This window comes from Pelobates fuscus, chromosome 2, assembly GCF_036172605.1.
Source record: "Pelobates fuscus isolate aPelFus1 chromosome 2, aPelFus1.pri, whole genome shotgun sequence".
Classification (NCBI taxonomy): Eukaryota; Metazoa; Chordata; class Amphibia; order Anura; family Pelobatidae; genus Pelobates; species Pelobates fuscus.
In genome coordinates, this window is record NC_086318.1 from 371,036,899 (window position 1) to 371,055,272 (window position 18,374).

The 18,374-nt window shown below is 40.4% G+C and overlaps 1 protein-coding gene across 2 annotated transcripts in view; it reads right to left on the reverse strand.

The window, feature by feature from the left end:
* Window positions 1-18,374, reverse strand: part of ABHD12 (abhydrolase domain containing 12, lysophospholipase) — a 144,294-nt gene that overhangs the window by 37,266 nt on the left and 88,654 nt on the right. For both annotated transcript variants that reach the window (XM_063443713.1, XM_063443712.1), the window contains exons 2-6: window positions 16,249-16,373; window positions 11,258-11,363; window positions 10,122-10,241; window positions 9,307-9,337; window positions 8,411-8,456 (exon numbers count right to left, since the gene is read on the reverse strand). In XM_063443713.1, coding sequence (XP_063299783.1) covers window positions 8,411-8,456; window positions 9,307-9,337; window positions 10,122-10,241; window positions 11,258-11,363; window positions 16,249-16,373 — 428 coding nt within the window. The remainder of the gene's footprint in view (window positions 1-8,410; window positions 8,457-9,306; window positions 9,338-10,121; window positions 10,242-11,257; window positions 11,364-16,248; window positions 16,374-18,374) is intronic.

Genomic DNA, 18,374 nt, shown 5'->3' on the forward strand with positions numbered 1-18,374 from the left:
CCGCAGGTCAAATGGCACATGCTGACCCAGTCTTCGTATATGTCCCGTTCACGACTACCGATCTCTTGAATTGGAAGACCCACAATTCCTCGTACACTGAGAAACCACAAGCTATGACCGATCTGTTCACCTCGATAGTTCAGACACATAATCCGACATGGGCTGATTGCCAGCAGTTATTAATGACTTTGTTTAATAATGAGGAAAGGACAAGGATTAACCAAGCGGCCATTAAAGCGCTAGAGGATAGAGCCCGTGCTTTAAATCAAGCCAATCCGGCAGCATGGGCCGCAACACATTACCCTAATACCGATCCCGACTGGAATGTAAATGGCGCAGATATGGTTCAACTCAGAGCCTATAGAGACGCTATAATTGCTGGCATTAAAGCCGGAGGGAAGAAAGCTATTAACATGTCGAAGACAGTTGAGGTGATTCAGAAAAGTGATGAAGCGCCCAGTGTCTTTTATGACCGATTATTGGAGGCATACCGCTTGTATACCCCCTTTAATCCGAAAGACGCAGATAATTCCCGAATGGTGAACTCCGCCTTTGTCAGCCAAGCTTACGGAGATATTAAGCGCAAGCTACAAAAGTTAGAAGGGTTCGCAGGTATGTCTATTACCCAACTAATGGAGGTAGCGAATAAAGTATATATGAACAGGGAAACAGAGACAAAGAAAGAGGAAGAGCGCAAGATGCGTAGAAAGGCAGATATGCTAGCGGTAGCGATCGCAGGCGTAGATAGACGGGGCCCAGATAGAGGCGATAGTAAGTGGAATGAGGAACCTCTGAGTAGAAATCAGTGCGCATACTGTAGGGAAGAAGGGCATTGGAGAAATGAGTGTCCGCGAAGAGAACAGTATGAGAGAGACAGACCTAGGACAGGTTATGGAAACTTTAGAGGCAGAGCAAGAGGTAGAGGAGGCCCCGGAGGGAGCAATGGTAATAGAGGGAGTAATGGGAACAGAGGAAGTGTAAGGGAAGATAGGTACTATCCAGCAGCGCAAAGGTCCCGCGATAGAGAAGGTAGGGACTTTGTAGGATTGGCTGACACGGTTATGGAGGACTATTGATACCGACCGGGCTCCATCCCCCTTGGTCGTGCGGAGCTTATGGTCGATGTATCAATAGGGGGAAAAAGGAGTGCGTTCATGATCGACACTGGTGCTGAACATTCGGTGGTGACTGATCTAGTTGCTCCTCCATCTGGAAGAACTATTACTGTAATAGGAGCAACTGGAAGAAGTGCTGCAAAACCGGTTCTTAAAAGTCGACTCTGTACATTGGGAGGCCACGTAGTAAAACATCAATTCCTTTATATGCCTGAATGTCCAGTCCAATTGCTGGGACGTGATATGCTATCTAAGTTACAAGCGCAGATTACGTTCCTACCAGATGGAACAACATCCTTAAAGTTTAATGGACCTTCAGGTATTATGACATTATCCGTACCAAAGGAAGAAGAGTGGCGACTTTATACAGCGTTGACTAGCCAAAACCCTAGGAGTGATGAGTCCTTATTCAACATACCAGGAGTTTGGGCAGAGAACAACCCACCAGGACTGGCCCGCAATATTCCACCTATTAAAATCGAACTAAAACTTGGGGTTTATCCAGTGAGCCTAAGACAATATCACATCCCGCAGAAGGCTAAGAAGAACATCCAATCTTATCTGGATAAGTTCATACGGTATGGTATCCTAAAATTCTGTACTTCCCCCTGGAACACCCCATTGCTGCCTGTTCAAAAGCCCGGTACAGATGAGTATCGACCTGTGCAGGACTTGAGAGCAGTCAATGATGCGGTTGTTAGTATACATCCAGTTGTGCCCAATCCATATAACCTGCTTGCTTTAATTCCGGGCGGGGCTACTTATTTTACAGTCTTAGACCTCAAAGATGCCTTCTTTTGCCTCCGAATTGCCGCAGAAAGTCAATGTATCTTCGCTTTCCAATGGGAAAACGCTGTAACGGGCTCAAAACGCCAAATGACCTGGACAAGACTGCCCCAAGGGTTTAAAAATTCACCTACCCTATTTGGTTCAGCTCTAAGTCAAGATTTATTGGATTTCGAGTCCATCCCAGGAGAGTGTGTATTGTTACAATATGTAGATGACTTGTTGATAGCAGCAGTTACAAAGGAAATATGTCAGCAAGCAACGCACGATCTACTACACATTCTCTGGAAGGCAGGATACAAGGTGTCTAGAAAGAAGGCTCAGTTGTAATTGCCAACTGTCAAATATCTGGGATTCCATATCTCTGAAGGTCAAAGAATTATGGGGCCAGAGAGAAAAGAAGCTGTGTGCCAAATACCGATACCCAAGAATAGAAGACAAGTGCGAGAATTCTTGGGGGCAGCAGGCTTCTGTAGGATATGGATTCCCAGCTACGCGATACTGGCAAAACCTCTGTATGCAGCTATCAAAGGTACAGAGCACGACCCCTTCTTATGGACTCAAGAACAGCAAACGGCATTTGAAGATGTGAAGAAGGCTTTGATGAGTGCCCCAGCATTAGGTCTACCTGATCACACACGACCATTCTACCTGTATGTACATGAGCAAAGAAGAATGGCTGTGGGAGTATTGACACAGTACTTGGGATCATGGCAAAGACCTGTTGCCTACATGTCTAAGCAACTGGATGCAGTGGCCAGCGGACTTCCCCCTTGTCTAAGAGCTGTAGCTGCAGCTGCCCTGCTAGTAGCTGAAGCCGATAAACTCACTCTGGGAACGAGTCCCACATGCAGTACAGACGTTGTTGGATTACAAAGGAAATCATTGGTTTAGTAACAGCCGTATGACCAAGTATCAAGCAATGTTGTGTGAAAACCCAAGAGTGCATTTAGAGACTGTAAATACCTTAAATCCAGCTACCCTTTTGCCACAACCTACTGAAAGTCAACATGATTGTTTGGAAGTAATGGATGAAGTATTTTCAAGTAGACCCGATCTTCGTGATTTTCCCATCCAGAACCCCGATGTTCAATATTACACCGACGGCAGTAGTTATGTGAAAGAAGGGATCCGCTATGCAGGATATGCAGTAACAACAATAGACAAGGTGATAGAAGCTCGGCCACTGGCAAAAGGAACATCAGCACAAAAGGCAGAATTGATAGCACTGACACGAGCGTTACAATTGGCTGAAGGTTTAAGAGTGAACATCTACACGGACTCCAAGTATGCGTTTTTAACCACTCATGCCCACGGAGCTTTGTATAAAGAAAGAGGACTATTGAATTCAGAAGGCAAAGAAATCAAGTATGCAGCTGAAATCCTACAACTATTGGAAGCAGTGTGGGAGCCGAGAGAAGTCGGTATTATACATTGTCGAGCGCATCTGAGAGGAGATGGTGATGTAACCAAAGGAAATCGAATGGCAGACAGTACAGCTAAGCGTGCCGCTGAATCGGGAAGACAGGAGTATGTGGGGCATATAGCTGCTCTTATACCAACTCCACTGTCTCAATGGACTCCAGTTTATACAGCTCAAGAAGAGGAGTGGTTAAAGACTGAACCTGGAAAGTATTTGGAGAACAAATGGTATCAGTTAGAAGATGGAAGAATAGTCATTCCAGCGTCACTAGCGGTAGAAATTGTCCAAAACTATCACAACGGGACACATTCTGGGAGAGACAGCACAGAAGAATCTCTCAGAAAACATTTCTACATACCAAGATTGTCCAACTTGACTCAGGCCATTGTACGAAGATGTGTAACGTGTGCTAAAAATAATGCAAGGCAAGGACCAGTAAAGCCACCAGGAGTACAGTTTATGGGGGGACTCCCCATGTCCGATTTACAAATTGACTATACAGTGATGCCTAAATCTGGTGGACATCGCTACCTTCTGGTGGTTGTGTGTACCTATTCAGGCTGGGTAGAAGCATGTCCTACTCGTACAGAGAAAGCAGGAGAAGTTGTGAGATTCCTGCTACGAGAAATAATACCCCGATATGGACTACCCTGCTCTATAGGATCGGACAATGGTCCAGCTTTTGTTCATCAGTGCCTACAACAACTGACTCATATGCTTGGTATAAAGTGGAGGCTTCATACGGCATATAGACCCCAGAGTTCTGGTAAGGTAGAGAGAATGAATAGAACTATTAAGAATCAGTTGGCTAAAATGTGTCAGGAAACCCAACTTAAGTGGAACGTTCTCTTACCCATAGCTCTATTGCGAATCCGCAGTACACATACCAGAAGGATGGGCCTCTCTCCTTTTGAAATCATGTATGGGCGACCACCTCCCGTACTTGGTAACTTAAGGGGGGATTTGAGTCAGTTGGGAGAAGGAATTACCCGGCAGCAGGTTGTAGAGTTGGGTAAGACTATGGAGGAGGTACAGAAATGGGTACAAGATAGATTACCTGTGAATATTTATCCCCCAGTTCATAGTTACCACCCAGGAGACCAAGTGTGGATTAAAGAGTGGAATAATGTACCGTTAGGGCCCAAGTGGAGAGGTCCTTATGTTGTTCTTTTGTCTACCCCTACAGCGATAAAAGTAGCCGAAGTGACTCCGTGGATACATCACTCCAGGGTTAAACCAGCAGCAGTCGATTCTTGGCAAGTTACAGCAGATCCAGAGAATCCCTGCAAGATCCGGTTAAAGCGCACGACTCAGTCGGAGTGACGAGGAACTTTGTGGATTACAAATTTTATTGTTTCAGAGATTTGGTAAGTGAGTGAGAAGGCCATAATAAAGCCTGTCCGCTCACCGACGTATAGTATATAAGCCAGGAAAAGTCTCGAAGGGACCCCTGTGAAGACGAGCAGAACTCCATTCCCTGCAGCCCTTACATCCTGGAAGCTGAGGTGCCTTCGCACGGACGAAGACTGAGGATGACGACGAAAGATGTGTTCTTGATAATGTTTATTTATGTGTATTTTTATATTCAGGAAGGTAGAGGTACCGACACTCCTAGCTGTGAGGTATGCATTAAGACTACAAGAACAGGTAACCATATTTCCCAAACCCTATTTGGCATTCACAATACGAGTGTAAAGGAGATGTATCAAGATGTAGATACCTAAATATAGAATATAGTGTGTGCCATTTAGGAGTAGGAGAACCTAGGTGCTTCAGTCCAGAGTATCAACCTCGTACAATTTGGTTGACTCTCAGGAATGGAGATCCTCAGGGGACCCTAATTAATAAGACGGTATTAGAATCCGTACATTCTTCGGGTGTTCTGCTATTTGATGCGTGTAAGGCGATATCAAGTGGTAGAAAGCCGTGGAATGTATGTGGGGATCTTAGATGGGAGAGGACGTATAGGTCTAACGATAAATATATTTGTCCCAGTAGTAAAAATAAATATGTGAGTCCTAGATGCCCAAATAGAGATTATAACTTTTGCCCATATTGGTCTTGTGTGGGGTGGGCAACTTGGGGACAGACAGTAGACAAGGACATGATTGTGACTAAGTTGCCTACCAATCCATACTGTAGGTCTATGGAATGCAATCCAGTCCATATACTTATAAATAACCCCGACAAGTTCTTAGATAAATATGGTAATTTATTTGGGTTTCAAATATATGGGACGGGTTTAGATCCTGGGACAGTATTGTTTATAGGGATAGAGACAGATACGGTATCCTCCCAGACTCATCAAGTATACCATTCCTTTTATGAAGAGATGAGCATAGATAATAAGATCCCCCATAATGCTAAAAACCTGTTTATTGATTTAGCCGAAAGTATTGCCGGTAGTCTTAATGTTACCAACTGCTATGTGTGTGGAGGTACTAACATGGGAGACCAATGGCCTTGGGAAGCAAAGGAGGTAATGTCCGGTTCTGAGGCAATTGACCAATTAATATCTACACAAGCCGATTATCATATGAGTGTTAGAGGTAAATCTGAGTGGAGATTAAAGACCTCCATCATAGGTTATGTTTGCATAGCAAGGAAAGGAATGATGTATAATACTTCTGTAGGAGAATTAACTTGTCTAGGGCAAAAAGCTTATGATGATGATACAAAGAATACAACTTGGTGGTCGGCTTCAAATGTCTCAGAACCATCTAACCCGTTTGCTAGATACGCCAATTTAAAGGATGTGTGGTTTGACCTATCCATCACATCTAACTGGAGAGCCCCAGCAAATTTGTACTGGATCTGTGGTAAGAAAGCCTATTCGGAGTTGCCACAGGACTGGGAAGGGGCATGTGTGTTGGGTATGCTCAAACCATCCTTCTTCTTGTTACCTATTGAAACAGGTGAGACTTTAGGTGTTGAAGTGTATGATGTGAATCATAGGAAGAAAAGGGGACCCATAGAGATAGGCGCCTGGGAAGATAATGAATGGCCTCCCCAGCGTATTATAGATTACTATGGGCCAGCCACGTGGGCAGAGGACGGTACCTTTGGTTATAGAACCCCAATTTATATGCTCAACCGTATTATAAGATTACAGGCAGTGGTTGAGATCATTACTAATGAGACATCACAAGCGCTCAATCTTCTAGCGAAGCATAATACCAGGATGAGGACAGCAGTATACCAAAATAGATTAGCCTTGGATTACCTTTTGGCAGTAGAGGGAGGTGTATGTGGGAAGTTTAACCTGAGCAATTGCTGTCTTCAAATAGATGACGAAGGGCAAGCAATAGCTGAGCTTACTAGCCATATGGTTAAACTAGCGCATGTGCCTACTCAGGTATGGAAAGGGTATAATCCAAGCAGTTGGTTTGGTAGCTGGTATGAGTGGTTTGGAGGGCTTAAGGCAGTGGTAGGTGGAGTCCTACTGATTTTAATGTTGTGTCTACTCCTGCCGTGTCTTATACCCTTAGTAGTTAGGTCTGTGCAAAGCCTGATAGAAAATATAGCAGAGAGGAAGGCTGCTGCACAGATAATGGCAATTTATAAATATAAGGCTCTAGATCAGGGAGAACCAATGCAGGAAGATGAGTGTTGAAGATTCACATCATAAGATAAGTCAGGTCTGGTTCAAGGTAACTTGCGGTGTATGCAAACTAAGGTTAAGTGATGCCTCAAGTAATTGTGAAATATCAAGAGGCATCAAAGGGGGGAATGTGGTGGAATCTCGGTAAAAATAAATTTAGTAGGCAGAGATTACCACGTGGCATTTGTACGTGCATATGCTGACGTATCGATCAGTTGGTTGCACGAGGCAAGATACGATCAGTAGTGTACGGAGCATGTGCAAGAATACAGGATGTAGTATTCCCCTCCTCCATTGTGCTGGACAGGCCATGCGGTCAAGCAGGAAGTTAATTCTTGTTTGTATTGATTGGTCAAGAGAATGTGCGGGTGGAGCTTAATATGGGAGGAGTTATGTGCCTATATAAGGAGCCTGCACTATTGTCCGGGGCTCAGAACTTGATGTATTTTGGTGACATTAGTCCCTCTGAGTCCCGATCGGTGATCCAATAAAGAATCTCTTCCTTCCTGAAGAAACCTATGTCCATCTCTCTGTGCTTGGCTTCTGTCAGTTTCTCCGGTATCAGCACAATTTGATCTGGGAGAGCAGTTTGTGTGTATTTAGGCATGGTTACATTCAACTAGTGCTTCCCAATTTCAACAGAAGCATTGTTCCCACAACTGACTTATTCCTAGAAAAACAAACAAATGATTATTCTAGGAGCTCAACTTTCAACCATATTAGGAGTACTCCAGAATATTTTTGGGCCATAACAAATAACTAACTATGCTTTCTTACTTACTTTACACTAGATGATGGGTGCCAACACACTCCTTCAAGTCTTGCCAGTAGCCTTGTTTCAGGAAATACCATGCATCATGCATACTATGTTCTGATAAAGCAATTCCAAATGTCTAAAACTATAGAGTTGCTTTAACTCCCCCCTCCGCCCCCCAAATAAAATAAATCCTGCCTACCATTTTTATACCATCAGATTTAAGAACAAAAATAAGGAAATTGTTAAATCGCAATCCTCTAATGTAATGCTCATTGGTTTCATAGCCAACTGCAAGCTGTATTAAAACAGACACACACAGACAAAAAAAAATAAAATAAACATAAACCCACATTGTGTAACGTATTTTTTCATGTAAAGACAATAACAATAAATATGATTAGAGGGTTGCCAGATGAACATTCCGTAAATAAACATTTAGGTAAAAGCACAAATACAGGCAGGCATTCTTTCCCTTACAGAAGTACATCTCAAGCTGAAACTTTTTTTTTCCTCCAGAGTATTTAAGTATGCATTAAAGTAAAGACAAAATTAAGATGTTCCCAAAAAGAATATACACAAAAGAGGATGTGCTCTCTACTTCATATCCCAATCACAAGACACATCTATTTTAATTCTTCATGACCTACCACTTGCTGACTATGCAACCAACAACAACCAGTGAAATCAGGTTATCAGGTTAGAGAGTAAATGCTTTATTCAGTGCTTACCTCTGTAGTCAAACGAAATAACATGAAAACCCATTGAACTGAGGACCTAAAATGCAAAGTGGACAAAGTATTGCGAGTTAGAACAGCTTGTTGATACTACCCAACACGAATTCACTATCTATCATAGTATTCCTCCATTTTGACAGTAGCTAATGAAATCAGGTAAAGATCCAGCAATAGGCAGGTTTTGCAAACGAGTTGCTGAGAATGGGAGTTCCACTGTAGTTCAAACACAGCTGATAATAGAGGGGAAGATACCACCATTCCAGATGGAACAGATCAATAAAGTGGCACACCAGACCACTAAAGCATATATGTGAAGATTATGTCTTTCCATTTTACAAAGTGCAGATTTCAATAGAAATTAGCACCATTAACAAATTAACCTTGTTACACACCCAGCTGTCCGATAACTGGTCCTATTACTTCCTGATTGTACAGCTATAGAAAGTCTGGGCTAGGTTAGAAGACGGCTTGTTAAGGCTCCAAAAAAAAAAAAGGAGATCTGCCAATTTTGCAAACTGTTTTTAGATAAACTCCAATACAAAAAAATAAATAAAAAAATAATAATAAACTCATGCCTGTTTTCACTGGGTGTATATCTACTAAACAGTATATTTTTTTCTTTAATTTGGGCAGTGAAACATCTCTTTGCAGTTAGGCTAAAAAATAATATAATGGGAACTACTTCCTCTTGACATATATTTTAAGACAGCATACAGTTATGCTTCTATTACAGTAGAAACACACATAAGGACAATGGATTTTTTAACTAAAATGTGGTTTAGTAAAGCATTTTAATAAAAAATCTACATGAGATTTATTCAAGAAGAACATAGTTAATTTGGAAAAGTGAAAAGATGACAATTTTTAACAAAATGAAACATAATAAATACCTTGTATAGCTGCACTCTGTGATCACCTCCTCTGTTGTGGGGGACAGGGGGGAGGACAGGAAGGAAGAATTATTACAATGGAGACATTTTACAAATATCAGCCTGCATACACTATAATTAACAGCCAATGTCTGTCTTCTCCACAATGATTCTTCCTACACTTCCAAAGATGAGACTACGTACTGCTACACCTGTCCTGTCTACAGTATACAGTAAGATAAGTGTAGAACTGAAATCCTTACAAAAACATTAAAGGTGTGTAGGAGGAATATGCCAAGCAGTCTGAGAACAGCAAACCAAATTCAAAAGATGACTCCTAGAGCACTTTTAAATTAATTTACAAAGGATCTGTCACATGCTAGGGGGAGTGAAAAAAAATAATAATTCAGGAAGTAGTAGCCATCACTTTTTTCTATATATACACAAACACACACACTTAATGTACATGTATTTAGATTCATATAATAATCTGAATAGTTTGTTGTGACATGAGAGGATGAACTAAGGGAAGAGTAGATTTGCAGAGAGAGGGGAAAGGTTTTGGCATTAAATTTAAAATAATGATTATACCACTAACTGACTTTTTTTTTTTTTTTTTTTTTAAACAAACCAGTTTTAACAAAACTACATCATATATTTTGAGATATGCCCCAGGACTGTCTTTGTTATGCATGCTGTTATGGATGGCAATATTCAGTCTTTCAGGATCATGTGATGCATAAGGCACAACGTCTTAAGGACTTGTGTCAGCCTAAAACGAAAGTCTGAACAATACTTAAGCCCCCATTAGTCACTCACATACTAAGAAATCTTACCGGGTGCCTGCATTTCCATGTAGATAGAGAATTACAGGATAGTTAGTGGACATTACGTCTTCATACCATGCCAGGTCCTTTCCCTGAGCATCTTTCCATAAAACTGCAGGAAGGGTGTGCCTAAAAATACAAAAATCACATTAAAAAAAAAAAAAAAAAAAAAAACGCAACCCAAAAAACAAAAACAAAAAACGTGTATTGTTCATTAGAGATTTGGGTGCAAGCTGCTGTTGGAAACCGTGAGAACTGGGAGAATTGGCTAGGAATAAAAAAAGTACTACTAGCTTCTGCCAAATTTTGAAATGACAATATATATATATATATATATATACACCCATTGCAAACAGATACATACAGCCAACAGGATAGTAGTAGAAAAAAAACAAAACTCCACCAAATACTTAAATAGGAGTATCACATAAATAAATAGATGTAGAAGATGTAAATCTAACAACTTAAAATACAAAGTGCAGCATATGTCCCAATGAGCCAACAGCTGGGCTTCAGGATGGAAGGTAGACCATTCTAATGTATGTGCATTCGGTTTATCTTATTTTATAGCAGAAGAAACACACGATATAACAGCGTTCAGAGGGTTCTAATAAAGCTGCATCTGTTAGCTCAAAGTGACGGAGATCAGATGGCATGGCATTTGTTAAATTAAGTATTATTCACATGTGCAGCAGTACATAAAGTACAAATTATTTTGGTTTCTGAGCTCATTGTCAAACAGCTTCCAGGAGGAAAATGTACTTACTATTATAACAATAAATGCTGCTTTACATGCACAGTGTATTGCAGATGGGAAACCTCCATTTAAGATGGATCAGAAGGGGGCATGGGAGAGCCTCTTCCCCCATAACAACCATCAATGTGAAAGAAATTCACAAAGAAAAAAAAAAAAGAACAAACATTGCCTTATCTTTATCTGTGTAATAAAAAGTTTATAATCTGTGAGGAAAAACAATTTTGCAACATTGAAACTATGTAAAGGACTAAAGTGTTCCTTTAAGAAGACCCGTAACAGATTTAGCTTTTTATTTGATTTTTTTACACCCAAATGTTATACATAAAAGTATTTCATTTTAAAGCTGGAGTGTTCCTTTAAGGGAGGATCAATACAACATAGCACTTACCAGACACCAATGGTTACATCCTCCTCTGGCTGCAGGTAAAAGTTACAGGTGTGATTCAAACCTTGATCCTGAGGCCTCTTAAGATCAATAAAATAAGGAAACCGCACTGGAAAAAAAACAAACATTTTTTTTTTAAATTTAAAATAAAAACTTCAAAATACATAGCATAGAGAAGAAGCTGTGCATATAGATCTATGAAAGGTGTAGACTCTACACACATTGTACACAATAATAATAATAAAAAAAAAAAGTATACAAACATACCAAATCTTTATTTAAAATGTCTTCTTGCCGCTAACCATTGGTGAATGAATATGTAACTCTGGCAAGGAAAGATTTAGCTCTGGTGAGTGTGACATACACTCTCCAGGCTTGCCATGACAAGTAACTTTTAAAGGATTGGGTAGTTCAAGGGACTGGACATTTTAGGACCTGCGTGAACTAATTTTCATCAGATAAATAAGATTTATTATGTGCCCTTCAATGAAAGATAGAAGGGCTTTTCAGAGACCACATCTTACAGTTTTACTATTCAGCATTATGGGCAAGTGAGGGAGATGAAAGCACTTGGGAGAGGGAGGTAAGCATTAAAGGCAGAAACGGTCAAGGGAGGAAAAGGGAACAGAGTGTTCTGGGTTATCAGGGAACTGTGAGCTTACACTCATAGCAGCACTGTCAAGCCGAATTTACCTTTCTTTAAATCTATTCCTCTTCTCTCTCAGGATCTGTTCTTTTTTCCCCCCTTTCTGTCTGCTCTAGTTTTCTTTAAACAGGAGACAAAGTAGGGACTACTTTGACTTATGGAGGTTTCCTACGCTTGACCAGCTTGGACCCACTTCTCGCGGTCAAAGACATTTTCCCACAATTTTTACCCGATCTTGCGATGCTTCCTTTCAATATTCCCCAGCATCCTGTCATACAGATAGGACGCTGGCAAAACTACCGAATTCCGTCCTAACAGAATTAACAGTTTGTTCATTTGTATTAGAATGGCATTCAGTAGTTTGTTCGTATCGGAATTTCATTTGAATCGATCTTATTCGTGCTACGGCTGCATCTTGCAGCCATTTAGTAAATAGGTCCCTAATTTCCACGGTATTAGGGAGGGATCTACCAAAAGACTAGTTTACTAATACCAAGTAAAAATTACTTAATATTAGTAATTATTCTGCCCCTACTCGTTATGTCGCTGGTGACAATGGGGCGAGACATAGGTCCCCAAGGCCCTTGTCAGGAATCCAACGAATAACATGGATTATTTTTTTTAGCGTCTATTTTTTTTTGGCGCTTGGGTCTTATATTTTATAAATTCGACAGGCTTTATGGTTTTTAATTTGGCCTTTTTGGGGAATGAAAAGAGAAGACTTAAAATGGTAAGTATTTATTTTTATTTACAGGGACTTGGTTTTATTGTGTCACCCCTCACTATTTTTAGTGTGAGGGGGGTAGGTAGAAATGTATTTTTTGGGGGAGGGTGGGGAAACAAGGGGCTTGGGGACCCCTAGTCATCCTCCCCAGGTTTTATACCCCCCCTCCTCCCCCCATTTAGAGCCCTTACCCACCGCTCATGGGTGGGGGCCGGGGACAATAGGTCCCCCCCCTGTTTTCATGTAGGGCCCCCCAATCGGCCGCTCATGGGTGGAGACTGGGGGAAGGACAATAGGTCCTCCCCCATCATTGCCATTTAGGGCCCCCACCTGCTGCCCATGGGTGGGGACAATAGGCACCCACCCAATTTCATGTAGAGCCCCCACCCGATGCTTATTTGTGGGGGCAATAGGCCCCCCTTGCCATCTGGGGCCCCCACCCGTTGCTCATGGGTTGGGGCCCGGGTAGGGGGACAATAAGTCCCCCAGTCATTGTCATTTAGTGCATAGCACGCACTCGCAGGGCACAGGTGGGGGCTCGGGGAGGACACTATGTCCCCTCTGCTAGTTGATAGGTGGGGAGAGGAGGAGCTAGTTAATAGATGAGGGGAGTTCACAACAGTGAGCAGCCACCAGCTGCTCACTGTTTAGGTGACATGCCCCTACTCGCAGCATAGCAAGTAGGGTCAGTCGGAAGATTTTAATCTCCCTTATGCTATTATGGGGGTCATATTGACCCCTATAGAGTGAGGGAGGACATGTGGAGGGTTAGGAAGGGGCGGGGAGCAAAGCTCCCTGACGCTTCTATTTTTACATATTACAAAGAGGGATCTGCGAGCTGGCAGCTCCCTCCTTATAATAAACCAACGAACAAACGAAAAGACATTCGGTATTTCTGAAGAATAATTGGTCAAAATTCCCGTCCGAATGCCGAACTTTGCATGTGCGGGAATTTCACAGCGCTATCTAATGTGGGCAGGGACTTCATCTACCCACAAAAAGATGGTGGCGCCCAGGACCTAGGTCCGGGCAGAAAATAAACATTAAATATAGGTAATATAGGGGTTTAGGGGCATTTGGGGGCGACCAGGGGGGCTATTAGATGTATTAGAGTCGGGAGGCCATTTGTCGTCTACTAAAAATACATCCAGTTATTTAAATTTGCATAGGGATTTGAGATAGTGAGCAAGTGACGCTTTTCTTTGGTTTTTATTGTATGAATTGGGGCTGATCATCATTGCAGCCACCCAGGAGTAGAGAGTGAGTTTGTCTGCAGGACTTATTTTTGTATGGTTTTATCTGCTTAACTGGAAAGCTAAGTAAAATTTAGTCCCTGTCTGAGGTTTTATGGAGTACAACTTCTGCTGAGCTCAGTCACGGAGTCAGTTCTGCTTTTAGCCCTCTCTTTTACCTTGTAAGCATGTGACACGGTGTCATAGTCAGAAATCTCTTCCTTAACTCCCTTTCTAGATGAATATAATACATCTAAAGATCACATGATTAAATTACACAAGCCATGAATGCAAAGATAAGCAATATCATATGATTTTGACAAATTTGCCTACAGAAAGCTGGGAAACCATTTGAGCAAACCAGACAAATAGCTTGATCAAAACATCTAGTTAATCCCTGGAGCTTGTAATAAACCAGGTATTGTGCTTTTTTTTTTTTTTTTTTAAGAAGGGGGTGTGTCAGTAAAAAAAAAAAAAAAAAAAAAGGTTTGTGTACAAAGTTTGACCTAACAAATTGTAATACGTTCATGCCCTAGGTTACATTACAAAAGCATTTTCCAAATACAACAGCATTACGTAGTAAAGTGCAAACATTATTTTAAATAACCACTTCTTTCTTTAGCACTTTCCAGAAGGATGTCTTTTTTGTGGCTTTATATTGTTTATAAGTGGTTCTGCTTTAAGGGCAGTTGAGACTGGGTATTCCACAGGTTCTGTACAGTGTTTAGTATAAATGTCCATGAAGGCTTGACTATTCAGCTGCCATCTGCGGCAAAGGTTTAGGAGCATGGCACTGGAAATCACAAAACAGGAGCTTGGGAAACTTCAAAACACTTTCCCATAGCGAATTAAAATCTCATGTTCTTTAAATGGAAAGCCTCCCTAATTTCTTGGCAACTGAGACTAAAGTGGTAACGCCTTGTCTGTATTTAAAGGGATACTATAGTCATCAAAAGAACTTTAGCTTAATATATAGTGTATAGATCATGCCTGTGAAGTTTCATTGCTATTTAGGAGTATAGATTAGTGTATAGATCATGCCTGTGAAGTTTCATTGCTATTTAGGAGTTAAATCACTTTTGTTTCACTTTATGCAGCCCTAGCCACAATTCCCCTTGTTCTTAATGACTGCTTGCATGATAACAAAATGGTTTCATTTTCAATCAGATGTAACTTAAGTAAAAAAATGTTTTTGGGTCTGCTGCTCTGTAAATTGAACATTAATTACATACAAGAGGCTCCTGAAGGGTCTAGAAAGCTATTACGAGAGCAGGAGATAAGAAATTCTAGATTAAACATAATTTGCAATAAAGATAGTCTAAACATTAGATGACTTTATGGGAAGAGTTTAGGAAGGCTGTGCAAGTCGCATGCATGGAGGCGTGCCTAAGGCTGCATAAACCAAGTGATTTAACTTCTAAATGGCAGAAATTTCAGCAGTGAGACTGCAGGGACATAATCTATACACTAAAATTGATTCCTTAAGCTAAAGTTATGTTGACTATAGTGTCCCTTTAATGTTTTGTGCTGCTGGGATTTCCTGCTATTTAGGTACTAGCAACCAAAACAGTGTTGCAATATGTGTGCATTTAGAGTCAAACCTGCACTAACACAAACTATAACATGGAGAGGATATTTGCCCCTTTAAATGTATGCATGATATGGTGGCAGATAGCAGTTATAGTGCTAAGACTTCTGACAGCCTCTCCATACCACAAAATGTCTAAACCACTCAAGTAGGATGACCGTTTTTGCATGTGAGCAGTTGGCTTGTTCATGAAATAACGCATTACTGGCTATGTGGAGATTTAGGCAAACTTGTCTCTTTTCTTTCTACTGGACAACTACCATCAATGTTAGTCAATGGTTTGTTCAAATTAAGTCTGCCAACCTTGGCTCTATATATAATGTATACAGATACACCTATTAGCGGATGAAACACACTCAGTGGGCAGTAGGTGAAAAATTCACAACAATTACCCATGTACTGTAAATAAGGACTCAAAGCAATATAGAAAAAAAATACCCAAAGGTAATCTACAATACAATAGTAACAGAGAAAAACATGTGCAATAATGTTGCAACAATTGTGAGTTAATAATTTGATAATAAGTCACACTCACAAACCAATATTGATTGTAAGCATATCTTAAAGTTGGAGAAACCTCAGGACTTGTGGAACATCATGGCAAATATAGAAGGAAACAAAGAAAATAATAGTGCAGGGTATCTTAATAAAATGACACTTTAATATAAAGGCACACTTTCAAGATGTTTTTCTCGGTTACTATTGTATTGTAGATTACCTTTGGGTATTTGTTCTATATCAACCTTGGCTCTACACTGAAACAATCAACAGAATTACAAATTTGGAAGAAATCAGAACACTTACCTAAATTTAAAAAGACCAACTGAGTTTGGATAGCAGGACAGATCTTTACTAAAAATGGAATGGCTATGTACAATCCAACCAAGAAGATTAGGCACATTCGTAACCGGGACCACAAACCATAGCGCCTAAAAAAATAAATTAAAAAAATATACATTAGATGGATAACAACTTTGCAGGATTAAATGTCTGTAAATGTCTGAGTAATTGTACCAAGATCATTTACATATAACCAGCATTTTTCCCCAAAATCTTTTTTCCAAAATAGCTTTTCAAAACAATCTGTATTTGTGATCATACCAGGACCCAGAACTCAAATACTATATGATACCCTCACCAGTCCATTAGAGACTAAATAAAACTCCAAGTAGCTCAGGAAAAACACTTTATATCAAAAGAAATGTGACAGATGGTGGTACAGAAATTAATTCACATCAAAACACGAATGACACAAATTATCCAAGTCACTTTTTTTTTTATAATATTGGATATTTTATTCACCTTCTGTATATCTACCACCCTCTTTCCTACTGCAAGCATGAACGTTTACAAAAACCTTCAACTGCTATAGAGTGAAGGCAACCACAGAGAATGCTTCCAGAGTGTATTCATGCAACACAAAATCAAACCCTTACAAGCAATTCAAGCTTTGACATGGAATCAAATAGTAAATACTTGTTCTGTCACAGATACTTTCCCTACACTATAGACTTTGTGCTTACCCTTGGATCAAAAGGCATGTTAAAATAAAAATAAAAAAAAAAATAAAAAAAAAAACACAAACACTTATTTTGTATTATTTTAGTTTTACATACAGCAGCATGACCTAAGCAGCATGCCTTAGAAGCTGCAGTGCTATTCTAGAACACAGTGGATCTCTTCATTGCAGAGAATGCATTAACCTGTAACCAAAAAATATACGGCATAAAAATAAGTATTCAATGCACCCCAGAGACCTTCCTTTTGCCAACAGATATGCTGGAGTTTGGATGCATAAATAACCGTTTAGAAATCAAACAGCCGTGCTTTGGAAAGGCTGCAGTTTGGGTGTATAGATCATGCCTCTGCAGTATCACTGCTATGCTGCCTGATCCAAACCTCCTCTGGCTTTGACTCATACAGCCTTCATGGAAAAAATTATCTTTAAACGTTATCGTCTGCTGGGTCTGTTGGAAATTGTTGTACATAATGACATGGTTTACTATAAAAAGAAGGTTAATAAAAAAAAAAGCCCACATACTGGACTAAATCAGATCAGTGGAATTATTAAAGGAACACTCCAAGCACCATAACCACTACGTCTCCTGTAGAGGTTAAGGTGCTAGGAGGGAACAGCAGTTCTCCCAGTGTAAGTAGTCAAAAGCGTTTGAGAAAGGCCTGAGAAATTACCAATGGACTGCCAGGTGGCACCTCCCATCGAGCAAGAAGGCCGTGCCGTGCCAGTGCAGGAGCTTCCAGAAGTACACAAGGAGGTGCCCAGTGGACCCCAAGTACGTTGTAAAACTGTTCTCAAATGGTTTGGCGATTTGCCCTTGAAGGAACCAGGACAGCTGACTGTAGTAGTTATTGTCCTTACAGTATTCCTTTAAAGGATGCGGAGAAATAAAAATTATATATATAAAGTAATATAGAGAGACTATACTAGCAAAACCTTGCAACCTTTAGTATATATTCCTAATGTAAACCATTAGGAGGAATGAACAACACAATTTGTACTGTTTACCAAATATACCATATTTCAGATGCAGCATACAGGAGTGAAGAGGCAAAAACAAAGTTTGAGTCCAAATGCATGTCTAGCATATTATATAATCCAGTTTTATTGCAAATTGGGTATTACTGTAGGTAGTGAGAACCCCATAATTAAAATTTGCACAATACACAGAGCCATCTGAAATAGCTGCAAGGTTCTCTCCAAGCAATTATTTGAGTATTTCAATATCAGTATGGAAGCGGTGAGCCGGTTAGCTGCTAGTTCTACGGAAGTTATTGGGAAAAAAAGAAAGAAAAAAAAAAAAGAAAAAAAAGAAAAGACAGAAAACCACTGTCAATTTCTCAAAATTATTATAATTGGCAATAGTGACAACACAAATTGGTAGTTTCCCATTTTTCACAAATCAGTTTTAATG